The following is a 27,666-nucleotide window of genomic DNA, read 5'->3' on the forward strand; positions in this document are numbered from 1 at the left end:
TCATGGCTGCCTTTGAAGATGAGAGATTACTTCAATGTTGTTTTATATTAATCATTTAAATCAGACAGCTAAAGTTGCATTCAAAGAAGCAGCTACTGTACCTATTGCAGAAGAGTAAAGATATATGATATACACTACAGTGCATCTTGTAGTTCATAGCTGCTTAATGTTGCAATCTTTAAATTATGACAAAATACTTTTGCGAGAGGTAATTCTTATTTTTGCATTCTGGTTGTGAATGTATTATTATAGCGTTTTGCCCTTCTATGCCTATATATAAAATGTTGGTCTGGTTGTGCTCTAGATTTTAATCATGAACATGGAACCTAATTGTGCTGTGACAAGATTCTACGAAGCATAAACTTCTCTCTAGGGACCAATACAATAATGTACCTTTCTGAATAAGGTGTGGATCATCAGGAAGCGCAAACATGTGAAAACAAAACACAAATACTGATGGTGCAGTATAGTAGTGATAGTGGCGTGGGTAATATATTAGCAGGTCTATATGCAGAATACTCACAAACGTGAGGTGATTATGGACACGTAAAGGTATCTTTGGGAGGTGTGCTGCAAACAATGCAATCAGAATGGCAATCTGTCACCCACCAAATGGATCACTCCAATGGACCTTAGTAAAAGATAAAGCCGGACATAGTGCAGACTGTACAGGATAATTTATAAGGGTAGATAAAATCCAATACACTCACATGGTCAAAGATTTAATAAAGCATTCAGATCTCACGCAGTGGATCTCTCAACCGGTTGAGTGGTATCTCTGCTATCCCTCTGTGCTGGCGTGCGTGTCACGGATGCGTCTCACCGAGGACCGGAAGTGACGACACCCGCTTCCAGAGGTTCCGGTTGATGCAACGACGTCACTCTACGCGTTTCACCTTCTCGGTTTCTTCTGAAGAAACCGAGAAGGTGAAACGCGTAGAGTGACGTCGTTGCATCAACCGGAACCTCTGGAAGCGGGTGTCGTCACTTCCGGTCCTCGGTGAGACGCATCCGTGACACGCACGCCAGCACAGAGGGATAGCAGAGATACCACTCAACCGGTTGCAGAGATCCACTGCATGAGATCTGAATGCTTTTTTAAATCTTTGACCATGTGAGTGTATTGGATTTTATCTACCCTTATAAATTATCCTGTACAGTCTGCACTATGTCCGGCTTTATCTTTTACTAAGGTCCATTGGAGTGATCCATTTGGTGGGTGACAGATTGCCATTCTGATTGCATTGTTTGCAGCACACCTCCCAAAGATACCTTTACGTGTCCATAATCACCTCACGTTTGTGAGTATTCTGCATATAGACCTGCTAATATATTACCCACGCCACTATCACTACTATACTGCACCATCAGTATTTGTGTTTTGTTTTCACATGTTTGCGCATCCTGATGATCCACACCTTTCCACTTGCCACGAGGACTGAGAGAGCAGTCCTACACCGGGTTACAGCAGCATTCGTTACATGTGTTTGTATGAGTATCACTAATTTTTTATTAAGTTGATTTTTACACCTCACTGTTGTATTTACTCACTTCACTTTAGTATACAGAGCGCCACGTTTGATAAGGTTTTCTTCTATACACACCTTTCTGAATAAACAACATTATTTTGATCATTTAGGTGATACTGTTATATAAGTTAAAAGGAAATAGGTTGGAAAAGTAAATGTAAATATATTTTAGATGCTAGTAGCTGTAAATTAATTGGAGTTTTGTTTATCTTTTTGTGCTATATAGGAAAAACAAAAATATCCATCATCATAGGTAGGCAATGAAAAAATAAAAAATAAAGCACAATAAACTGTTTCACATTGATTTTTGCATATAAAAAAATATTTTATGTAATGAAATTATGAACTAGTGTTATTTGTATACTTTTGGTATAATACATATTACAAATAATTAACAAAGATAAATTTGTACAATGTTTTATAATAATATGGTAAGCGTTAAGCTCCCACTCACAGTAAATGGCTAAGCAAGCTAATAGCATATAGTCTTGTGCTTTGTAATCAAGTTTACTAGATTAAAAAGCAGAAAAAACTTGCAACTAACAAGCAGAACGTCGTATTCTATCAATTTAACATAAGTAAAAGTTAGATTATTTTAAATGCAGCATGCATCCAAAGTAATATACAATCCAATAATTGTCTTGTATAATAAAAATTAAGGGTTTTTTTTAGAATTAAATTATTTTTGTTTGTTTTCCAGTCAGACACAGTTCTGGTGTCAGATGTCATGTACTCATACAAAATCATTTAATTATTTACTTCAGAGTTTTAAAATTCCTCATGTTAAAGAGATAAAATATTTGTGGCTTTTCATTAAGTTTCATAAGGTTGTCCAGTATTGTACAGTGTCCTTCACCAACGTTCCTCTCTTGTGATGTTACATAACATTCTCGAAGAGCTGTAAGGACCTCATAATATTGTCATCCTGGGATATAAGGAAACAATGTATTAGATAAAGCTACTGTATGCAAGAACATTTAATTGTGTAAACTAATTAAGTAGAAATAGCTGTGTTAGTCCAGTTGTGATAGTGTAGAATAAATGAGTATTTTAGCATTAGGCGATACCTTTTTTATTTGGGCTAACAATTGATACTATTAGACAAGCTATCGAGAGTTCTTCTCTCTTCCTCAGGTCTACAATATTGATTTACAAAGATATCATGACCTTAACACAGTTGTACAAAAAAAAAAAAAAAAGATAGCAATCTAAAGCAGATGATACAGAGAAGGAATAAACACAGGATAATAAAAGAAAGAAAGAGTTCCGTGTCTCAATGTCCCATACTTTTTCCTAAAACAATAAAGGAATTTGTTCCCTGTGTTAACAAGGTATTCTCCAAGCTAATTACTGTACATGCAAAAATAACAGTAGTGTATCTCATTTGCATAGGCTCAATGACATGTTATTGTAGTGTAAAGTAGCATTATTTTTCAAAATAGTGAAGTTCATCTTAGCTTTTCCAAAATCTAGACTCTGTAACAAGTTTTTAGCTCAAGTTGAGAAAGAGATGAGAGGGAAATTACATTGTATTAGCTAAGTCCTATGTAACTGTGGTGTTACACCCATCCAGACCTGGTCAAAGGCTTATTTCAGGGTCTGAATTAGATTGATGTCAAGTTTAGATTTGACCTAACTATCATAACAGTGCCACAATAGCTTTAACTGACTCTTGCAGAGAATAGATATTTTGATAATGGCCAAAAGTAACACTATGCTCTTTATATGGCGAAAACATGACTTAATGTTATTGTCCATTATGAATACATTGTTAGATTCAGTGCGACATTAGGTAAGGTTAACGTCTTGTTAAGTGACTTAACAGAGCTTTGCACTGTAGATCCGGCCCTTGATTCATTTGGTGCAGAACACTTCTCAGTTAAGAAATTGTTTTGAAATCTCCTTACAGAGGAAACAAAAGGGCCACCAAATATTCCAAATGGATGGCCATTAAAATCCCTCTTAAAAATCAGGAAGTGCATATATCCTTAATATATGTTTTTTTTTTATTTATCAAGGCAAAAATGCACTTTGACATAACATTTTTTTTTTACTGACGTTTGATGCATCTAATACATAAAGCTCATTTATTAGGGAAGTTTTTTTTTATATTCTCTTATCCTCTGATGTTTTTGGACACAAGTACAAATTAATGGAGATAAATGCTAAATTAGATAAATAAAAAAATACGCATGCCTTAATTTATTTCACATCGGCACATTGCAAGTTGATCAATTTAAAACAGAGTACACATTTACATTGATATATTCATGCTACAGAACATCAATGAGGATATTCAATTTAATGCTTCCTCTATTGATATGAATTTTTACTTTCTTGAAAATTACAGTTTTTCAAAAAACTAACCAATGTATAGACAATCTTTACCTCTTGGCAGGATTCAATGAATTCATCTAAAGTTACCACGCCATCTTTGTTTTTGTCCATTTTCTAAAAGATTACATTATTGGATTAGTTTCATGTAAAGAATGTAATAAAAATGTACTAATACATATTTCTTTAAGTTCAAAAAATAGTTCTACTATACAAGGAGATCAGCCTTTAAGATAAGTTTATTTTCTGTAGGACTAAGATCTTGATCGGGGCCCTATTTATTTTAGCAGGGTGTGGGGTGAGGGGGCAGTCTGGAAGGGGGCCAGTGGCAGCAACAGGTTTTTGGGATAAGGGGTGTGGTCTGGAAGGGGCCCAGTGATAGCAACAGGCTGCTGAGTGGTGGCAACTATCAATGGGCCCAGTGGTGGCAGGAGTTTGTACCTGGAATAAAAAGCAAAATGCTCCAGCTCCAGGACAGCAAAGGTCAGGGCTGCCTGTGGTGGATCTGTTATTCTGAATGGGACCCTGTAACAGGGTCTTATCCCTGTTAAACAGGCTTGACTCTAAACCAGCAGTGTGCTGTTAATTGCTGGTGTAATCAACCCCACCTGCTAATCACAGCTCTGTGAAAGTCTGTTCTGAGACAGGAAGTGAGGGATTCCTTAGTCTCACACGTGGGGCTGAACCAAGGAAGGACAGACAGAGAGTTCCCTAGTCCACAACTGGGCTGACCTGTGGAATAAACAGATGCCTTGAGCGGCAAAGAGACTGCACGCTGCCAGCAAGACACAGGGGACAATACTTCAAAACCTGGATCCTGACATTACCTTAGCACACAAGGGTGCTGACACCAGGAGAACAGAGAAGCCTTCCCCTACAGCTACAAGAAACAGATAAGACTTTCTTATGGGACTGTTTATATATCTGTTTATATGTATATATATATTGGGCTGGTAAATAGCTTAGCTAACCACCCAGTTATAGAGGGCTGAACTACATGTGTAGATAGTCTCCAAAGTGGAGATAGGTTTTTGTTTGGCTTATTTTCATATGTTTTGCTGTGTTAAAGGGACAGGTGCAATAAAGCCTAATTTTAGTTTCACTTTAAACAGTCTCCATTGCGTACCTCTGCACACGTCCTCTTACAGACCCCTACTGAGAGATTTCCCACTTCCGGGGAATACTGCAGTCAGGATTCTGAGGCTGCTCCCTGCAGCACAAACATTTAGCCTGGCTACATCTGTGGTAAGGGCTAAGTGACAGAATCAGGTTTTTGGAGGAGCAGGAGCAGCTAGAAAGTGACCCAGCAGAAGGTTGTTTAGGTAGGGGAGCAGTTAGGAAGGGGCCCTTTGATTGCAGAAGGGGCACAGACAGTGAGGAAGGGGCTAACCACAGCAGCAAGCCTTCTGCAGAACCCAGCAGAGGAAGTGGCCTGGCCAGCAGACCAAAATTCAGACCCCACCTCTGGGATTTGCCAGCCATGCCCTTCTTCACCACCAGAGTTAGGACAATTGTTCTTGCTTCCCCCCACCCCAGTTTTGACCCTGATTTTTATGCACTAAGTATACATGAAGATGTGAATTTGATCAGAAAAATTAAAATCATGTAATCAAGCTGTTTTTGGTTTGTACTGTAGTTAGGAATGAATAATTAACTAGTAAAAATCTATCTAGAAAATGTATAATCCTGCTGTGTTTGCAACTGGGCCTGAGGCACAATTACAACAAGGCTAAGGTATGACTCCGATTCAACACAAAAAAATATTGGCCAAGCTGCGATTTATAGGAATCCAAACTGGGGTAATTTGGAGGCCTCTGATTTTGCCTTCCTGAACTGACTCATCTCTACTGAAAATGTAAACACACTTGTTTTCACAATATCTGTAGGACCAAACTAAATGGAAAAAGATCATGCACACTTTCATTGTAGCTAACTCATTGAAAAAATCATAGAAAAGATAACTCAATTTCCCATATGAATTATGGGACACCTTATAAATGACTCTGAAATATTATTTCATTGATTTCCCGCCAAAACACATTAGTGGCCGCTATCTCTATATGAGCAGAATCTAATTTGTCCTGTTAGTATGAATGAGTGTTGATTGAGAGGACGAATAAAGGTTACAAATATTAAGTAAATAAAATTACATATTTTAATATAAGAATAAAAAAGTCATGGGTGCTCATCTTGCTTAGAAAATACTATGGAAAGGCTTGTTATAGCTGATATCTTAGCCTAAAAATATTGTACAGAAGAACATGCACCTAAATATACCTGAAAAAATAATTCCACATGTTGCTTTGGTGCATCTTCTTTGACCACTGGGTAGGTGTACTTTCCCATCATATCATATATGGCTTTAACTATATCCATCATTTCCTACATAAGTTAAAAAAAAAATACAAAACAATTAATTATTTAGTCAATATAGAACATTAATTCATTTGACTTTTTTTTAAATATAATAAATAAAGTTTTCACTTAAAGCTTACAAAATAAAGTCCAATAATTTTGTTTGGATTGTTTATTTCAGGAAACAAATACAAGGTATGTCTCACAAAGAAGCAATAAAATTCTCCTTCATCAAATGTCATGGGGTCTATTCTAGTAGGTTTGATGAGTTTGCTGCTAGATCGCAAGGTTTAGCATGTTCCCACAGAACAGTTTGTCAGTTGAGTTATCACAGTATTCAGAAAGAATCTGAACCCCTCTCAAACCATGCGGCGGGAAAATGCCCAAGCCATTCGGCGAAGCAGCAAACTCATCTGAGATTTTTTCTATGATCTCCCACCTGCGATTTTCTTGCAATCTGAGCTGCACAGGAAGACCCGCCTCTCCCTGCACAGATCTTGCAGGCGATCGCAGTGTTTTTATTTAAATTTTAATAATAGAATGCGTGAGCAGGGGGTCTCCAGAGCAGAACCGTGTTGATTTCAGGTCCGGGGACTGCCTGCTTCCCGAGATACAGACCCCAATTTTGGGTGCCAGTATCTCCTATGCGTTTAAATGTCCTGGTCACGTGACGCAGAACATTTAAACATTGCATGGGGATACTAGCACCAGATAACGGGGCCTGTATCTCAGGAAGCAGTGGTCCCCAGACCTGAAATCAACGCGGTTATGCTCCAGAGACCCCCTGCTTATGCACACTAGTATTCAAATTAAAATAAAAACAGCTTCATTACCTTATCAGCTAGCCACTAAGGCAATGAAGGGGTTAACATTGAATAGCCTGTTTATTGGTGGCTGAGGGGTGGATGAAGGGGGTAGTTGCCCCAGGGTGGATGTTTTGGCTTGCCGGCAAGGTTGCAGGAGTGGTTAACCCCTTCACTACCATTGCGGTTGGAACCACTATGGTAATTAAGAGGTTAACCACTCCCGCTACCCACCCTGTCGGCCTAACCACCCACCCTTGGGGACATACCCCCTTCACCCAATCTCTCTACCCCCAAGAAACATTCAAAAATACAACAACCCTAATACCCACCTCCTCTACCCCTAACAACTCCCCTAACACATACAGTACAGTAATAGCCCAAACTATTATTATCCAGATATATGATAATAGCTTATTTGCCCATTCAAAATAAAACAGTAGCCAGTCAGCACAAAGTAAATAAAACTTCTACTTACCCCTGCCAGGATGAAGATTAGTAACCGCTAAAGTAATTAAGGGGTTAACCCCGCTCCCCTGCTACCCACCTGGGAGGCCAAACCACCCAACCCAGGGCAAGTACCCCCACCCTCCACCTATTGATTGACACAGTGGTACATCATGTCCATATAATATGGGCATGATAAGTCACTATAGCTGCCAGTAGGCAACCTAAAAATAATCAATAGCACCAAGAAGACACAACAATTAAAGAACTATCCAACAGTGTTAACATGAAAACTACCTGAATAGGCCCCTATGACCTTTATTCTGTAAAGTGTGATAAGCGAGGATGATGTGCTATCGCATGAAAACTCCCATTAAAGTCAATGAAATATTTCACGCGATAGCCCGTCATCTGCGCTATCACACCTTACAAAATAAGCCCTTTATGCTTTATTGAGGCCCCTATTGAATATGGTGAAAAGGGGGTAACTGACAGCTAACTATGCATTCCCTTTAATTATATTTTTGTGGAACATGATACGTTGATAAATGTATAGGAGACCCTGCTTCTAACGCTATTTACATGGACGTTTATAGACTTACAGTATTAAGAATGCAACTCTAGAGGTAAAACCTCAATATATTCTGCCAACTGTTTTACTTGTTTCATTAGAATTATATGTAATGTAAGAAGAAAGAGGGCAATACAATACAATTATATTAAGAAGGGAAAAATGAGTGTTGTGGAACTTTTTGTTTCCCTAATTAGATAAAGTAAAAATGCTAACATTTCAGTTTTGGAAGAATAGAAGGGAAACGATAAATTGTTTGTTCATCTTCGACCAGTGCAATATAAATACTTTCAATAAATACAAATCTTAATTACAGTGATAAAGCAGGAGTTTGATGAAATTTTAAAACCCTTTCCTTTACGCCACAATTTTATCATACTGTAGGTATTTACCTCCTTCTTTAAGTATCCATGTTTGTGTATATCATAGAGATTAAAGGTCCACCTCAGCTTTTCATGAATGGTTCCTCTCAACAATATTGATAAAGCTGCCACAAAATCCTATTAAATGTTTGGAGAAAACAAAATTTGTTGCGAAATATTAGTAATCAGCATTTAGTATGCATCCTTTTCACTTGGGCATACTGTATATCAACCATTTGCCACACCAGAAGTTGAATGTACTGTACAATAAAAAGTATGCAAAAAATGTAAAACTCCGGGACCCAATGCGTTTTTGATAGAGTTTCAGAAAGAAAAAAGTAATCCTATTAAAAAAAATAAAAACATTGTCAACTCTTCAATAGGCACCAAAATGTTTTTTGTCAAAGTGTATTCAAAGCAAATTAAATAGTTAGCTACTATTGCCTTATAAAAGTTGAAGCCTTTTCAGTTGTAAGGGGGGGGGGGGGGAGTCTCCATTCTCCTTTGTTTTTTAATTTGGGATTAGAGTCTAGTAATTAGCCTGAGAGTAAAGTAGCAATCAACATTTTCTTATTTATTTTCCTTATCTGAACCATAGAGTCCCCTGGTGCAGCTTCATGATCCCCCAATAACCCAGACAACCCCCCCCCCTCCTGCCCCAGTTCCTGTGGCTCCAGCACCAGGCAGAATATCTGACATAAAATGGCTGAGAGGTTATAGCTCCCCCTCCGGCGGCCAACAAAGTGATGACATCATTGAGAAATGGTGTTGGCGCTTTCTGTGGGTTACCCCTTGGCCATGTTTATAGAATGGTGGCATATTTTTATTGTTTTTTTTATGTTAAAAAAATACTTATATCTTGAGATCCAGAGGGTGCTCGGGTTACCATAGTTAAAAGTATTTGTAACCTGAACGCAGTTTTGTAGAAAACGTCACTGGATTAATCTGTAGATTATCAATTGTATTAGAAAATCCTCATCTAATGAAAGATTTGTTTCTGTAGTAATTTAAGTCTAAATGACAACTATTATGAAGTGCATTTGTTACTTTATCACTTTAATTGCTTATTCATAACTTTGTGTTCATTCCCCGCAGTTGGGGATAGCCACAGTCATTTTCCTGCGGCTTTCCCTGCCAGTGAGGAAACTATAAGTTCCCGAACCTTGTCTGCAACGGCTTCAGTGAGGCCATGGCATCGCAGAGTCAAATAATGCGGCGGGGTCACGTGACATCGCGTTGCCATTGCAATGCGATGTCATTTGACGCTGGAGACAAGGTATGAATGTATGTATATATGGCTTTTATTTATATAGCACCATTAATGTACATAACGCTTCACAGTAGTAATACACGTGACAATCATATAAATAACAAATAATACAAATACAGGTCATGGGAATATGGGCCTTATTCAGAGAGGGCTGATAAAAAAAATCTCCAGGGAATTTAAAATGAGGGTTTTTTGGGCTTTGCTATCACGGTATTCAGAAAGGCTCGATTACCAGTGATAGCAAAATGCCCAAAACGGGTGAGTTGCTGCCAGCGAGAGCATCGAGCCTCTGAAAACGCCTAAACCAGCGATTCATTTCTGCTGCAGAGAGAGCTGCTCTGAGAGAGCCGCCTCTCCCAGCTGAACTGTCGCCCGAAAATTATGGGGTGCCGGCATCTCCTATGCAAGGAAATGTCCCGGTCACGTGACGCGGGACATTTCAATGCAGAGGGATACCGGCACCCCATAAAGGTGCCTGTATCTCGGGAAGCAGGGTGTCCCCGGACATAAAACCAACGTGGTTCAGCTCAGGAGACCCCCTGCACCTCTACACTATTAAAGAAATGTATATATTAATAAATATTTTAAAAAACATCAATACACGCCCCCCCTCCGCCCAAACCCATACAGTACAGTAATGGGCAAAATAACTATTATCCAGATATGTATAATAGATTATTTGCCCATTATTAAACACTGCATTAGCATACATAAATAAAGTAAATAAATAAAGTTATACTTACCACAACAGCAGGTCCTTCTGTCCTCCGTTGCCAGAAAGCATATATACAAAATAAATACATTCTAATGGCCCCTAAACCCTTAATCACCTTAGCGGTTACTAACCACTATAGGGGTTAAGGGGTTAACCCACCCTGTCCAGATACCAACCCGGGAGGCCTAAGCACCCACCCTGACTGACTATACCCACACTATACCCATTGAGTAGTATAGTGGTACATCATACCCATATAATAATAATATGGGCATGATAAGCCTCTGTAGCACTCAATGGGCACCCTAATGACAATAAATTAATACACAAGACACACAATAATAAAATGTAACTAAACTTCAAAAAAATCACACGTCACTAAATACAAACAGTAGCCAGCTAATCCAATCAATACAATCAATAGCAACATCAACAATGAATTAATTAAACCATTAACCAATCTAAACAATTAATTCTGAAACCAACTCAAAATGAATAGTAACACTAACCAATGTAAACAATGAATTACTCCAACATTAATGAATTTAAACAGTTAAATAGAAATAAATTCTAACAATCTCTGAAGTAACCATAAAACACATTAGCTAACATAATATAACATTAAATACAAACGAACACCAATCGCAAACCTTTAATGACATTAAGCATGAAAAAACAATCAATCACATCCACATAATACATGAAATGCCAAAAAGCAACACCAATACCAAGCGAGAAATGCCCTCCAAATATTGTCATAATAATGTATTAATCTGTACCCTAAAGAGGTACCGATTAATATATTATCAGTCAATGTGCCTCCCCCAAAAAAAACAAAAAACACATCCAAAGATTAAACCTGTAAAAAGAGACATTTACAAACATTGAATATATTACTTACCATTAGAAGCGGTGGCCCTCCGACTCCCGGGGAAAAATGAAGCTCACGTAACTTGAAGGCCTCCAACAGCATCCGATGCCATCTGCCATGAAGATCCAGCTCAGGTACCCAATCTTCTTTTTTCTTTCTTTAATCACCTTCTTCTATCTTCATCTGTAACCATTTCTTGTTCTTCTTTATCTTCTTTCTTCATCTGTCAATCCAAAATACCCCATGTAAAATCCCAGCCGATGCTGTCTCGTCGGCTTCTTGGGCTCAAATGAGGCGTCACGGCCTTAAATATGGCTTGTGACGTCACATTTACCCTCAAAATGGTTAACAACCACCTGATTGGCTGTTAAAACCATGTGCAGACTTTATTTTTATTTTTTGCCGTGACATCACTTAAAGGGAATGCACATGGTTTTAATAGCCAATCAGGTGGCTGTTAACCATTTTGAGGGTAAATGTGACGTCACAAGCCATATTTAAGGCCGTGACGCCTCTTTGAGCCCAAGAAGCCGACGAGACAGCATCGGCTGGGATTTAACATGGGGTATTTTGGATTGACAGATGAAGAAAGAAGATAAAGAAGAACAAGAAATGGTGACAGATGAAGATAGAAGAAGGTGATTAAAGAAAGAAAAAAGAAGATTGGGGTACCTGAGCCGGATCTTCATGGCGGATGGCATCGGATGCTGTTGGAGGCCTTCAAGGTACGTGAGCTTCCTGTTTCCCCGGGAGTCGGAGGGCCACCGCTTCTAATGGTAAGCAATATATTGAATGTTTGTAAATGTCTCTTTTTACAGGTTTAATCTTTGGATGTGTTTTTTGATTTTTTGGGGGGAGGCACATTGACTGATAATATATTAATCTGTACCTCTTTAGGGTACAGATTAATACATTATTATGACAATATTTGGGGGGCATTTCTCGCTTAGTATTGGTGTTGCTTTTTGGCATTTCATGTATTATGTGGATGTGATTGATTGTTTTTTCATGCTTAATGTCATTAAAGGTTTGCGATTGGTGTTCGTTTGTATTTAATGTTATATTATGTTAGCTAATTTGTTTTATGGTTACTTCAGAGATTGTTAGAATTTATTTCTATTTAACTGTTTAAATTCATTAATGTTGGAGTAATTCATTGTTTACATTGGTTAGTGTTACTATTCATTTTGAGTTGGTTTCGGAATTAATTGTTTAGATTGGTTAATGGTTTAATTAATTCCTTGTTGATGTTGCTATTGATTGTATTGATTGGATTAGCTGGCTACTGTATGTATTTAGTGACGTGTGATTTTTTGGAGTTTAGTTACATTTTATGATAGTGTGTCTTGTGTATTACTGCATTGTCATTAAGGTGCCCATTGAGTGCTATAGAGGCTTATCATGCCCATATTATTATTATATGGCTATGATGTACCACTATACTACTCAATGGGTATAGGGTGGGTATAGTCAGTCAAGGGTGGGTGTTTAGGCCTCACGGGTGAGTGAAGGGGGTATTAGCCCTAAGGATGGGTGTTTAGACCTTGCGGGTGGGTAGCGGTTGGGTTAACCCCTTTATTACCTTAGCGGTATTAACCGCTAAGGTAATGAAGGGGTTAACTCCCCCCGCAACCTCCCCGCAAGGCCTAAACAGCCACTAAGGGCCAAATTCCCCCTTCACCCACCCCTGCTAGCCACTGTATTGTATTGTATTGTATGTTTCTTACAGTAAGCTTGGCACGGGTGTTTAACCCCTTCATTGCCTTAGCGGTTAGCCGCTAAGGTAATGAATTTGCTGTACATGCATGTTTCCTGCCTCGGATGCATGCCGGGGGGGTCCGGAGCTGCTATTAATGGCTATCAGCTCCGGAGACCCTCGGCATCAATCCGAGGCAGGAAAGGGGCCTGATTTTTTCTAACTCCCGACACATCGTTGCTCATCGAGGCATCTCCCCACCAATTTACCAAACGTTTTGTGGTGAATTGGATTTGGGGAGAAGACCGCCTTTTAGGGCTGCGATGGGCTGCGATATGCCGCGACAGCCGACTCGCGGGTCTCTGAATCGCGCGAGTTTATCAACCATCCGAAAATGGTCGATAAGGGGCTGATCGCTGCTCAGTCGGCGAATTTCGGATAGCGATACAATTTTGCGTCGATACAGGCCGTTATCGAGCACTTATCGAGGCTATCTGAATACGAGTAGCCATTTTGGTCAATAAGTGCTCGATAAGGGCCTTATCGAGGCTTTCTGAATAAGGCCCTAAGTGCTTCAGACATAAAAGTAACATTTCAGAAGAGGAGTCCCTGCTCTGAGGAGCTAACAATCTAATTGGTAGAAAGATAAGATCATTCCTACCCAGGGAGCACCGTCATAACATTATTACACGTGCTGTTGCGGGGGTCCCCTGTTGTGTTTAATATGGTAGAAAGATAGGAAGAACATACAGAAGAGACAGTAGGAGGGCATTCTGATACAGATGCAGCAACGAGTATCCGAACACTTGCCTTTGAAAATCTGGGGCAATCTCCCAGTAATGCTGCAACATTTCTGTGACATTTCTGCAAACAGACTAATGGCCCATCGGATTAAACCAGTGGGGGTCCCTGGCAGTCTCATTCAGTTTGAATGGGACTGCCAGGGACCCCCGCTGTGTTAATCCGATGGGCCATTAGTCGGTCTGCAGAAATGTCACAGATATGTTGCAGCATTACTGAGGTATTGCCCCAGATTTTCCCAGGCAAGTGTTCAGATACTCGTGGCTGCATCAGTAAGTGCATCTGCAGGGGGCCAAGCTTTATGTATCATGTGTCTAATATTATCCACGGTGCTACTCATATGTTTCTTTAAGCAAGTGTGTATTAAGTTGGGCCTTAAAGGGGGATAGAGAGGGTGCTAGTCGCATAGTGAGGGGAAGGGCATTTCAAAGGTGTTGGGCAGTCAGTGAGAAAGGTTTAAGGCGGGAGAGGGCTTTAGATACAAAGACAGGGAGAAGACATCCTTGAGTAGAATGCAAAAGTCGGGATGGTGCATAGCGAGAAATTTGGGCTGAGATGTAAGGAGGGGCAGAAGAGTGTAAAGCTTTAAAAGTGAGAGATGCAGGATTTGATAGGAAGCCAAGAGAGTGATTTCAGCAGGGGAGACGCTGAGATAGATTTAGGAAAGAGTAGAGTGATTCTGGCAGCAGCGTTTAGGATAGTTGGTAGGGGAGACAGGTGAGAGGCAGGAAGGCTGGACAGCAGGAGGTTACATTAATCGAGACGGGAGAGAATGAGGGCCTGAGTCAGAATTTTAGCAGTCGAGCAACAGAGGAAAGGGTTTATCTTTATAATTTGCGGAGGAAAAAGCGACAGGTTTTAGAAACGTTTTGAATGTTAGAGGAGAATGTGAGAGAGGGGTCAAGTGTGACTTAGGACTGAATCAGGAAGAAGGTGCATGTTGGCACTGAAATGTTGTATGCAACCTTGACTTTTTATAGTTATTAAATTACCTTTTTGGCTATCTTTTGATTTTTTCCCTATTTTTTGGTGTGCTTGACTCCTTTTTGCTCATGCAATTGAGACTCAAATAGTTTTAATAGCTTCTGTAAGAATCAAGTACAGTAGTTGTAAAAGTTGCATAGTGTTGCATACTGTATATAATGACTGTTTCTGCAAATATCATGCATATTTTTGCACATATAATTCCAAAACATCTCTCCAAGAATTGAATACTTTAAATTTTGAGTCAAATAAGGAGAGAGGATATTTAAAACACCCCTGTCCAAACACTCTTCAACACCGCTCCAACATATTAGGTCAAACAGAAAACATTTGATATGGAGAGTGCATACAATAAAAATGATATGGGGTTTTTTGTATCAATATTTCTGCAAAGAATATTCTATTTATAATATATTATTAATATGGTAAAAAAAAGCATTTTTTTTTAATTAACCTTTATTTTTGGGCAATAGTTAAATGAATAGGCCTGAAAAAAATATTAATAAGATACATTAAAATGGGGATAAAAACATTTGTTAAATTACCTCAAACAACACTGATCCGGACTGTGCAGTATCAAATGCATTGAAGAGATAATGTGCATACATACTTGCATCTGGATGATAAAAATATATTAGGTATTAGTTACTATCATAATTCTACAGCAATCAAAATTATATTTAAGAACTCACATATTAGATGTTTTATTTAATACAAATGAAATAAATGTAAATCATCTCTAAATTAACTGTATTTGAAATTAAATCTCATAGTTTTCACATGTGAAGGGCCTGCAACTCTATAGCACAAAATGGTAGATTATATACTCTATATTATCTATATGTACAGCATAAAAACAATATGTATTTTTAACTTACACCACAACACTCTTCTATGTTAAACAATATTTAATGCCATGATGCCTTGCTTACCTACAGTACATTTGATCTCTTTCATACTTTAAATATAAGTTTTATTTAAGTGTAGTCATTTTCACTCGTGTTTTGGTTAGGTTCTAAAAAAAATAGTACTTTGGTTTTCATTTTGTTTGTAAAATGTTGTGCTGTTTGAGTTTGGTTCTGGTTTTGACAAAACTTGATTTGTTTGTTTTTTGTTTTCTCAGAAACACCCAGAAACGGGCATTTAGCTGGTTGTCCTTGTTTTGGTTCTGGTTGTAAATAAATACTTATCTTGGATTTAGATTTTGCTTCTAAAAATCTTAAGGGTTTAGAATTTTTTTGGTTTTGTATTATGGTGTTCTGGTAGGTTCTGATTTAACGCACCCAGTTTTGCCCATCTCTATTATGAAGGAGCATGTATATATACAGGCATACCCCGGTTTAAGTACACTCACTTTAAGTACACTCGCGAGTAAGTACATCTCGCTCAATAGGCAAATGGCAGCTCACGCATGCGCCAGTAAGCACGTCCCGAACAGCAATACCGGCTCCCTACCTGTACCTAAGGGCCTAACTGGGCTGGGGTATAAGGCCTAGTGTAGGGGCTTTTGGCTTCCCTACACATGGAGCTCCTACTCCGTCCTCCTCCCACTCGGTTCTGCCAAAACGTGCTCCCCCTGCGCAACCTCTAAACTTCCTCCCGATATCCTGGCTGCCCTATAGGCTCCCTGATGTCACCTGGTCTCACGGTGCCTGCTGGCAGTCATAGTCCCGTACGCTCCACCCTATAGGAGCCGTCCCTCTTCCGCGGGCTTTGCAACCTGTGGCCACGCATGCGCGACCTCTGCTCCCTAGCCACCTCCACGGCCCGCCACGCCTGCGCGAGCATACAACATGGCGGCGCCCTGATCGCGCTCTGATACTGCGGAGCCTCCGGTACGCCGGAGCGCTCCCTGCACTGCTGCAACCTTCCCTATTCTCCCCGCACCATAGCAATAGGGCGAGTCTGGGGAGCCTGGCTACATATAAACAGCAGTTAACACTGGATTGCGATACTTGTCACCAGAGCTTGATAAACCCCTAAGTTAATATGGAACATAGTGTATGTGTTTCTTTTGAAAAAATGTATGTGTTTTTATTATCTACTTTAGCTACAAGCTTCGGAACGTAATGAGTTTATCATGAATTCAGGTATGAATTTCATACAGTGTGTGTGTGATATATAAATATATATATATATATATATATATATATATATATTGTAATTATTTTTTCAAAATGTAGCTTAGAACAACATTACTTACCTCCATGAGGGAAGAACTGTGAATAGATCTGCTTAAAGGTATCTTCATTAACAACTCCGCATGGACATTCCTTGATCCATATAAACAAAAAGTTGAAAATGTAAAGATTATTTTTTAAATATTACTGAGCACTGTAGGATTACCTCTTTATCTACAGTATCTATCATTATTTTTTAAGGAATTGCTTTCACTAAAAATAAACTAGTGATAAGGCACACATCAAGCATACTGCATAATTGCCCATTTTATTAACTAACCTGCACTCGAGTGCTAGAGATGTGCAAATTATTCACCTACATTCAACTTTGCCGCAAAGATATCATTTATTTGCGGCTTAGCGTAAAAAATAAAATAAAAACATTTGCCTACCTTCATTCCAATTTATACAATAGCACCAGCCGGCGGACGCCACTATTCGCACATTCGATTTGTCGAGCGACAGGGAGAACTTACGACCCTAAAAATAGTCTCTCTCGCGGGACGAATTTTGACATATTCGTCCATTTCTATTTTGTGTCCGCATTATTTCAAAATTAATTATTTATTAAGTATCCTGTATTTGACACAAAGTTAATATTGTAAACAATGAATAAAATGTGGATACTAATTATATTCACTCATTTAGAAATTGATATAAATGCCTGTCACGTGATATAGTGACCACAATTGGCCTACTGTATAAACAGTTTTTTTTTGGCCAGCAATAAACATTTCCAAAGATCTACTGAACTAAAACATATGAGTACTGCTGTTATTCTGCTTGTCAGTGGCAGATATACAGATACTGTATGAACTATGTTTTATTAGTTTTGTCCTTCACATTTGTATTTTTTCTCATACAAAATATATGGCTGGAAAGAAAATTGTTCTTCAAAGCATATGCTTCCCCTGGACTTTGAAGAACATTTCAACCTTTCTGGGACCAGAGAAGACAGTCCCTGCCAGAGGTTTTGAGCAGATTTGCAACTGGATTTTTTCACAACTTGTCACACTTTTTTATTGTATGCACTAATATTTTGGCACTTTATATATTTATTTTTTATGGTACCAGAGGGATCCTGTAGCCGACGACCAGCTATGAGTGAGGAATCTACATTCATTCATGGTGCTATCCATGTAAATTGTTTTATATTTGCACATTCAGATTGCTGAGGCAATCCTTTTATTGAATTAACTTTATTACATTTATGGTTTTAACATCTCTGCCCTTGTTCACCACTGATCAATATCAAGGGTAATACACCATTGCAGGAAGTCCTGTTTTTCCTATCTCCCCTGTGCTTGAGGATCACAGTCGGTGTGCATTGCTGCAGTCTTTTCAAGGATACCTATAGAAGATGCAACTGGAGGAATCACCTTCGGAACGAGTTTGACTAAATAACAGGTAATTCCTTTGTTTTCATCCAAGCATTTACATGTGTGCACATTTCACTAATATTATTAATTGTTCATTTAATTGTTTCTGTTCACCTTTGGTGTTTATTGTCACTAGCGCTAGGTGCACTAATTATATTTCAACAGCTAATTTTGACTTATCCATTTAGTTTATGGCAGTCTAACTTTTTATATGCAGCTTCCAACCACCATTGTATTGTATTGTATATCTTTATTTATATAGCACCATTAATGTACATAGCGCTTCACAGTAGTAATACATGTGGTAATCGAATAAATAACAGATAATATAAATAACAGATCATGGGAATAAGTGCTTTAGACAAACATAACATTAAGGAAGAGGAGTCTCTGCCCCGAGGAGCTTACAGTCTAATTGGTAGGTAGGGAGAACGTACAGAGACAGGAGGAGGGAGTTCTGGTAAGTGCGTCTGCAGGGGGCCAAGCTTTACAGTATGTATCATGTGTTCAGAATGTTCACAGTGCTATTCGTATGCTTCTTAAGCAAGTGTGTCTTAAGGTGGGTCTTAAAGGTGGATAGAGAGGGTGCTAGTCGGGTACTGAGGGGAAGGGCATTCCAGAGGTGTGGGGCAGTCAGTGAAAAAGGTTTAAGGCGGGAGAGGGCTTTAGATAAAAAGGGGGTAGAAAGAAGACATCCTTGAGCAGAACGCAAGAGTCGGGATGGTGCATAGCGAGAAATTAGGGCTGAGATGTAAGGAGGGGCAGAAGAGTGTAAAGCTTTAAAAGTGAGGAGAAGAATGGAGTGTGAGATGCGGGATTTGATTGGAAGCCAGGAGAGGGATTTCAGGAGGGGAGATGCTGAGACAGATCTAGGAAAGAGTAGAGTGATTCTGGCAGCAGCATTTAGGATAGATTGTAGGGGAGACAGGTGAGAGGCAGGAAGGCCGGACAGCAGGAGGTTACAGTAATCAAGACGGGAGAGAATGAGGGCCTGAGTCAGAGTTTTAGCAGTCGAGCAACAGAGGAAAGGGCATATCTTTGTTATATTGCGGAGGAAAAAGCGACAAGTTTTAGAAATGTTTTGAATGTGAGGGGCGAATGTGAGAGAGGAGTCGAGTGTGACCCCTAGGCAGCGTGCTTGGGCTACTGGGTGGATGATCGTAGTTCCAACAGTAATGTGGAAGGAGGTAGTAGGGCCAGGTTTGGGAGGTAGTATGAGGAGCTCTGTTTTAGCCATGTTGAGTTTAAGGCGACGGAGGGCCATCCAGGATGATATAGCAGAGAGACATTCAGAAACTTTGGTCTTTATAGCAGGTGTAAGGTCAGGTGTTGAAAAGTATATTTGTGTGTCGTCAGCATAGAGGTGATATTTAAACCCAAAAGATGTTATTAGGTCACCTAGAGAGAGTGTGTACAGAGAAAAGAGAAGAGGTCCCAGGACAGAGCCCTAGGGTACCCCCACAGAGAGATCAATAGAGGAGGAGGAGGTGTTAGCAGAAGAGACACTGAAAGTACGATGGGAGAGGTAGGATGAGATCCAGGATAGAGCTTTGTTCCGAATACCAAGAGTATGGAGAATGTGAAGGAGAAGAGGGTGGTCCACGGTGTCAAATGCTGCAGAGAGGTCGAGTAATATGAGCAGAGTGTAATGACCTCTGTCTTTGGCAGCATGGAGGTCGTCAGTTATTTTAGTGAGGGCTGTTTCCGTGGAGTGAGCAGTGCGGAAGCCAGATTGTAGAGGGTCTAGGAGAGAATAGGTGTTGAGAAAATGGAGCAAGCGAGAGAATACAAGACGTTCAAGGAGTTTAGAGGCAAAAGGCAGGAGGGAGACAGGTCGATAGTTAGAAAGACAGGTAGGGTCAAGCTTGCTGTTTTTGAGTAATGGTATGACTGTTGCATGTTTGAAGGAGGATGGAAAGGTTCCAGAGCAGAGGGAGGAGTTAAAAATGTGTGTGAGCGTAGGGATTATAGTAGGAGCAAGAGGTTTTAGGAGATGGGAGGGAATGGGGTCAAGAGGGCAAGTGGTAGAGGGAGAAGTGGCGATCAACAGCGACACATCCTCCTCTGAGACAGTGGAAAAAGAGTCAAGGAAGGCAGGAGGAGAGTTAGGAAGAGGTGTAGGATGGGAAGAAGAAACAGAGGGGATGTTCTGACGTACAGTATGGATTCCACCTTTTCCTTAAAATAGTCAGCAAAGTCCTGAGCGGAGATGGAGGAAGGAGAGGCATCTGAGGGTGGTTTGAGTAGAGTATCAAAGACAGAGAACAGTCGGCGTGGGTTAGACTTGTGCATGTTGATTAGTGCAGAAAAGTAGGCTTGTTTAGCTTGCGAGAGGGCAGAGTTGAAACAGGATAGCATAAATTTGCTAAATTTGTGAGACTTCCTCCAGAGGCGTTCAGAGGAACGAGTGGAGGAACGCAGCATGCGTGTGTGGGAATTTAGCCAGGGTCTAGGGTTAGAAGGGCGAGTGCGGCAGAGAGAAAGTGGGGCATGTAGATCAAGAGAGGAGGACAAGACAGAGATGTAGTTCCTGACCAGGTTGTCGGGGTCTGTAGCAGAGCTGAGAGAGGAGAGGGAGGAGCGTAAAGTGGACTCAAAGTCACGTAAGTGAATAGAGCGCAGGTTTCTGTAGAACCGGGGTGTAGATGGAGGTGGAGAAGGGGAGAAGCGAGATAGAGAAAATGAGATGAGATGATGGTCAGAGAGAGGAAAAGGGGAAATGGAGAAATCGGAGAGAGAGAAGTTCTTAATGAAAACCAGGTCTAAGTAGTGGCCATACTTGTGGGTGCTGGCTGCAGTCCACTGTTGAAGGCCAAAAGAAGAGGTTAGAGAAAGAAAGCGGGAAGCCCAAGGGAGAGAGGTGTCATCAATGTGGCAATTGAAGTCTCCAAGGAGAAGAACAGGGGAGTCTGAGGAGAGGAAGAAAGAGAGCCAGGATTCAAAGTGAGAGAGAAAGGCAGAAGGGGGATGAGTAGAGGTAGGTGGGCGATAGATGACCGCCACATGAACAGGGAGAGGAGAGAAAATCTGGACAGTGTGAGCCTCAAAGGAAGGAAAAGCAAGAGAGGAAGGAATAGGAAGGGTTCGGTAACGACAGAGAGAGGAGAACAGGAGCCCCACGCCTCCACCCCTGCCATCAGTGCGCGGAGTGTGGGAGAAGGAAAGGCCACCGTAGGAGAGGGCAGCTTCCAGAGCAGAGTCAGACTGAGTGAGCCAGGTCTCAGTTATAGCAAAGAGAAGCAGAGAGTGAGAGAAAAAGAAGTCATGCACAGAGAGGAACTTGTTAGAGAGGGAGCGAGCATTCCAAAGGGCACAGGAGAAAGGGAGAGAGGAGGGAGGGTGGCAGGGGATGGGTATGAGGTTGGAGGGGTTGACACCAGAAGGAGTAGAGGTTGCAGTTGGCAGGCGAGGACGAGCGCATGTAGGAATAAGACAGGGACCAGGATTGGGAGAGATATCCCCAGAAGCAAGGAGGAGAAGCATGGATAGAAAGAGAATGTGTGAGGAGGATTTGAAGGGGTGTGTTTTAATGCAGGGGATATAGCTGTGTGGTGACAGAGGACACAGGTAAGAAAGGAGTTCATGTGAACAGAGAAGTGGTGAAGGAAGGAGAGATGGAGATATATGAATGGAGTTAGAGACATACTGAGGCTGGTAAAAAGAAGTGCATTATTTGAGAAGAAGTGAAGCCACTGCAAATATAAATGGTAAAGGCAGCTTCACAGCAGTAATGATGCAGTCTGGTATTGATGATATCCTCCTTTCCAGCGTAGTTCAAATGCAGGAATCAGGGCCAGTTGGGGGTGTCCACTTCTTCCTCACTTCTCTTGAACTTCCTTTTAAACTTCAGTTGTTCAGTAGTCATGCCACTTATAATTGGCCACTTGGATATGGGCTGCAAGCAGACTAGCTTTCTGACTGGGTTTATATAGGCCTAAAAAGTCACCTGACAGTGTGGTTCTGTCTGCTTAATTAGCACATCTGAGGCACATTCAAACAAATGGTTTTCTACACAGGGTGTTCCTTGCCTAGGTGGCAACACTTAATTTGATTAGGGGTAGACAGAAAACAGCATTCAAATATGGGTTTTACCTAGAATTGGATCACTTGCATATACTATATAATACACACATTGGTACAGTGTCTGTTTTCTATTACTAACACTGTTATCCAGTAATCCAGTAAACCGCCAAGTGAATCTTAGCTGCTTAGTCAAACAAATAATGGCCAGGTTCATGGATTTTAAATCTGGACCTTGCAAAATCTGAAATTTGTGCCGATGTCCCAATCAAACTTTGGAACAAATATTGAAACTTCTGGGTTCGCAAATAAAAAAAAATGATTTTTATAAAAAAATAATAATTTAAATTGCCTTTTTCGCAATAGTTATTTCCAAATCTTAACCCTAAACCAATTCCAAATAAAATCCAGTAAACCCAAAACCTATTTTTTACAAAAAAAAACAAAGAAAGTGCCCATACTTACTAACACATGTTAATTATTTCTTGTCTGCAGTAAAATAACTACAGCTATTCTGCACATTTAGCTACTATTTTATTTCTAAACGTACTACTGCATTTATACTGTGCTAATAAATCTACCCAAAATACCTCCCACAACATTGCCAAATAAAAATCTTTCCTTTTTCTGCTTTTGCTAATGTTAGCACTTTATCATTAAAAGGATATCTGATTCCCCTATTTATCTACTCAGACTGATATGCATATTGTGTCTATTGAGAAAATAAAATAAATATTTTTGGATGCACAGTAAGCGCAATCAATTTTTTATTTTAGTAATCCGAGAGAAACATTTCCTTATGGTGCAAATAGTAGAGATGGGTGAATTATCCGCAGAAGTTCAAATCTGGCCCGAATCTGGCCAAATACCCCCTAGGCAAACATCCAGTTCTGACCCTATCCTCCCTCTCCCCTCCCCCCTGAACTGTCAGATTTATTTTTGATATTACTATAGACCTATTCTCTCTTACCCCTCTTCATCCTCTCTAGTCTAACACTCTCCCACTCCTCTCATACCCCTGACACCTGCTCAATCAGCCCCCATCTCCTTCTCTTCTCAACCCCTTCCTCTTCTCTCATTCCCCTCCTTCTCCTCTTCCTCTCTCATCCCCATCCTTCTTCTCTTTCATCCCCCTCCTTGTACTCTTCCTCTCTGACCACCCTCCTTCTACTATTCCTTTCAATCCCTCTTTCTCCTCACCCCTACCTTCCTTCTCCGCATTGTTCTTTCTCTCTCACCATCCTCCTTTTCCTCTTCTTTTCACCCCTCCTCTTCCTCTTTCACCAGCCTCATTCTCTTCTTCTCTCTCCACACTCCTTCTCTTCCTCTCCTTCCACCCTCCTTCACTTCCTCTCTCGCCACACTCCTTCTCTTCCTCTCCTTCCACCCTCCTTCACTTCCTCTTTCGCCACCCTCCTTCTACTCTTCATCTCTCGTTAACCTCCTTCTACTCTTCCTCTTTCCCCCCTCCTCCTCCACTCCTCTCACCCCTCCTTCTCCTCTTTCTCTAACCCCTCCTTTTCCTCTTACCCCACTCCTTCTCCTCTTCCTATTAACCCTCCTTTTCCTCTTCCTCTAACCCCCTCCTTCTCCTCTTTCTCTAATCCCCCTCCTTCTCCTTTTCCTCTCACCCACCTCCTCCCCCTCCACTCGCCTACATGGCTTTGGTGGTCTGAGGTGGAGCAGGGCAGCAGAGGAGGAGGATGTCAGGTGGCGGTGGTAGAAGAGGACAAAGAGCTGCAGGGGAGCAGAGGAGGAAGACAGTGGTTGGCGGTGGGATAAGAGGACAGAGGACGGCAGGCAGCAGGGGGAGGGGAGGAGGACAGCACGAGCAGAGGAGGAAGAAGGACAGCAGTGTCAGGAGAAGAGGACTGAGGACCGCAGGAGCAGAGCAGGATGGCACAGGAGAATTGCCATGGAGGAGCAGCGCAGTAGCAGACACCATACGTCAGTGAAGACTTCCGGGTCAGACTGCTGGTGCACGCTCCTCTCCGGCCATGCTCCTGTGCCACCCTGCTCTGCTCCCGTTTCCTCTGTACTCTTCTCCCTCTGCCTGAAATGCTTCTCCTCTCCTGTCCTGCTCTGCTCTGGCTGACCTCCTCCTGACCTGCTGCTGCTGCCTGCCGTCCTTCTCCTCCACTGTCCTTTTCTCCCACTGCCGCCCATCCTCCTCCTCTGCTGCCACCGCCCCACCCCCCAAAATGTGCTGTCCTACAGTAGGTGACTGCCTAAGTTGCCTAGTGGTAGCCCCGGCTCTACCACCACGAGTCCTATTTAGTAGTCCTCACACCCCCCTCCTCTTTCTCTCACTTCCCTCCTTTTCTTCCTCTCACCCCTCTCCTTCTCTCACCCACTTCTTTTCTTCCTCCTCCTCTCTCAGCCCCTCCTCCACCTCCTCCTCCTCTCACCAACCTGGCTTTGGTTGTCTGAGGTGGAGCAGGGCACCAGAGGAAGAGTATGTCAGGCGGCGGTGGGCGAAGATGACAAAGTGCTGCAGGAGCAGAGCAGGGCAGCATAAGAGGAAGACAGTGGGCAGCGGCAAGAGAAGAGGAGGGCAGGTGGTGGCAGGAGAGGAGGAGCACAGCATGAGCAAAGGAGGACTGAGGACGGCAGGAGCAGAGCAGGATGACCAGGGAGAAGGTGCGTTATAGCAGTGGCAGACACCAAAAGTCAGTGAAGACTTCTGGGTCAGATCTCTGGGTCGCGCTCCTCCCCTGCAGCCCACCAGTGCGACACGCTCCTGAGGTCCTCCGTCCTCTTTTCCCGCTTTAAAAAAAAAACATTGCAAACTGAACTTGAGCACATGTTTTGTGTTAAAATGACATTATCACAATTGGATTGATATAGTATTCAATTTGCCTAACACTTTTAAAATTTAGAGTACTAAAATCATGCTGTATTCCAAAGCTTTATTTAGCAAATATATTATTTTCAAATATAAGTATAGAAATAAAACAATAAATTCTACATACAAATTAAATGTTGTGGTGCATCTTCAATATAGATTTTAACATTACGTTTATATTTTACTTGCATATATTTAACCCTGTCAATATTCAGGTCCATTGCTTTGTTAATCAAAAAGAATCATGATCTATGTGATCATAAATAGGGATCTGGCACTTATATTCAAAAACCAATGGGACATTTTTATAACTCATAGGAATATAGGGCTCTATGCAGTAAGCGCCGAAAAGGCATTTTTCGCAATTCTCTCGCCAAAATAGCCTTTCCGATTCAGAAAGCGCCAAAAAGTGGCCAAAATCTACAGGTTTTTTCCCGAAAAAAACTTTTCGGCATGCGGGTGCCGATAAGCCACTTTTCGGCACTTTTTGAAATAGGCTGAATTCTAGTAGCCCCGATCAGTTTTCGCTGGTGATCGGCACTCTAGAATTGAGATTTTTACGCCAATCCAGCCCGCCAACTAAAGTTGGCAAGTTGGTGGTGGAGAAGCATCGGCAAAGGTCGGCACTTAGAAAAATCAGGCCTTTTTCCTGCCTGGGATTGATGCCGGGGGTCTCCGGAGCTGATACCCATTAATACCAGCACCGGTGCCCCCCGGCATGCATCCGAGGCAGGAAAAATGCATTTAAAGCCCACTTCATTACCTTAGCGGCTAACCGCTAAGGCAATGAAGGGGTTAACCAGCCGTGCCAGGTTTATTGTGGGTAGCGGGGGTGGGTGAAGGGGGTATTTGGCCCTTTGTGGGTGTTTAGGGCTTGCGGGGGGGGTTGCGGGTGGACTTAACCCCTACATGACCTTAGCGGTTCATACCGCTACGGTCAAGAAGGGGTTAAGCCCTCCCGCTACCCACCCGCAAGCCCTAAAAAAACACCGTTGGGGCTAATACCCACTTTGGCCACCCCCGCTACCCACAATAAAAAAAATACACACACAACAGCCCCACACTAAATAAAAATATAAATAAATAAATATAAATATATATATATACAGTGTTCGACAATCCTATACATTTACACGCCCTGGGCGGGTGGATTTAACCCCCGGGCGAGTAACTATTGGCCCAAGCAGAACACGTGTTTTGTTTTTTTAAATTTTCCCTGCTCGCGCTGAAATTTCCCTGCTCGCGCTGGCTGAAAAAAAAACTCCCCCTACCTGACTGCTGATTGGCACGCGCTCCCAGGCTTTGTGGGCGCGCGGCTAGGCTCTATATGAGCCAGCCCCCAACGAGCATCCATTCTTTTCCCATGGATGATGGAGGACACATTAAGTAATATCTGTGCCTTCCCTCACCTCCCTCCCCTCCCCGGCGCTCCTGCTGCCCGCAGTTATGGTGATGGGAGCGGAGGATGCCCCCTCATGTCCCCGCTTCCCCCCCCGCTTCCCCCCAGTCCCGTGTCAGAGAGTGCAGCGGGTGATGGGAGCGGGGGATGCCCCCTCATGTCCCCGCTTCCCCCCCCCACTTCCCCCCCGGTCCCGTGTTGTCTCGTGTCAGAGAGCGCGGCGGGTGATGGGAGCGGGGATGCCACCTCATGTCCCCGCTCCCCCCCCCCGCTTCCCCCCAGTCCCGTGTCAGAGAGCGCGGCGGGTGATGGGAGCGGGGGATGCCCCCTCATGTCCCCGCTTCCCCCCGGTCCCGTGTCAGAGAGCGCGGCGGGGGATGCCCCCTCATGTCCCCACTTCCCCCCCCCGCTTCCCCCCGGTCCCGTGTCAGAGAGCGCGGTGGGTGATGGGAGCGGGGATGCCCCCTCATGTCCCTGCTTCCCCCCCGCTTCCCCCCGGTCCCGCGTCAGAGAGCGCGCCGGGTGATGGGAGCGGGGATGCCCCCTCATGTCCCTGCTTCCCCCGCTTCCCCCCGGTCCCGCGTCAGAGAGCACGCCGGGTGATGGGAGCGGGGGATGCCCCATCATGTCCCCGCGGAGCAGGAGATGGGTAGGGGGGGACACCGTGGTGGTGCTGGTCGCGGCCTTTCCAAAAGGTGTGTAGAGAGAGAGTGAGTGTGTGGGGCATGGGAGAATGTGTGTGTATATGGGAGAGTGTGTGTGTATATATAGGTGTGTATATGTGTGTGTGTGTGTGTGTGTGTGTGTGTGTGTGTGTGTGTGTGTGTGTGTGTGTGTGTGTGTGTGTGTGTGTATATGGGTGTGTGTGTGTAGATATGGGTGTGTGTGTGTATATATATATGGGTGGGGGGGTGTATATATGTGTGTGTGTATATATATATGTGGGAGTGTGTGTATATATGTGGGAGTGTGTGTGTATATATGTGGGAGTGTGTGTGTGTGTATATGTGGGAGTGTGTGTGGATGTAGTATGTGGGAGTGTGGGTGTGTGTATATGTGGGGAGTGTGTGTGTGAGTGGGTTGTGGGGTGTGTGTGTATGGGTGG

General features: G+C 42.1%; 1 protein-coding gene across 2 annotated transcripts in view; it reads right to left on the reverse strand.

The window, feature by feature from the left end:
* Window positions 1–1,382: 1,382 nt before the first annotated feature.
* The window catches only part of KCNIP1 (potassium voltage-gated channel interacting protein 1), a 1,268,243-nt gene continuing 1,241,959 nt past the window's right edge, over window positions 1,383–27,666 (reverse strand). For both annotated transcript variants that reach the window (XM_075601668.1, XM_075601667.1), the window contains 6 exons: window positions 16,942–17,011; window positions 15,284–15,354; window positions 8,432–8,539; window positions 6,141–6,245; window positions 3,918–3,980; window positions 1,383–2,454 (listed from right to left, as the gene is read on the reverse strand). In XM_075601668.1, the coding sequence (XP_075457783.1) occupies window positions 2,407–2,454; window positions 3,918–3,980; window positions 6,141–6,245; window positions 8,432–8,539; window positions 15,284–15,354; window positions 16,942–17,011 (465 nt within the window). In that variant the 3' untranslated portion in view covers window positions 1,383–2,406. The remainder of the gene's footprint in view (window positions 2,455–3,917; window positions 3,981–6,140; window positions 6,246–8,431; window positions 8,540–15,283; window positions 15,355–16,941; window positions 17,012–27,666) is intronic.

This window comes from Ascaphus truei, chromosome 5 (genome assembly GCF_040206685.1).
Source record: "Ascaphus truei isolate aAscTru1 chromosome 5, aAscTru1.hap1, whole genome shotgun sequence".
In the NCBI taxonomy this organism is placed as follows: Eukaryota; Metazoa; Chordata; class Amphibia; order Anura; family Ascaphidae; genus Ascaphus; species Ascaphus truei.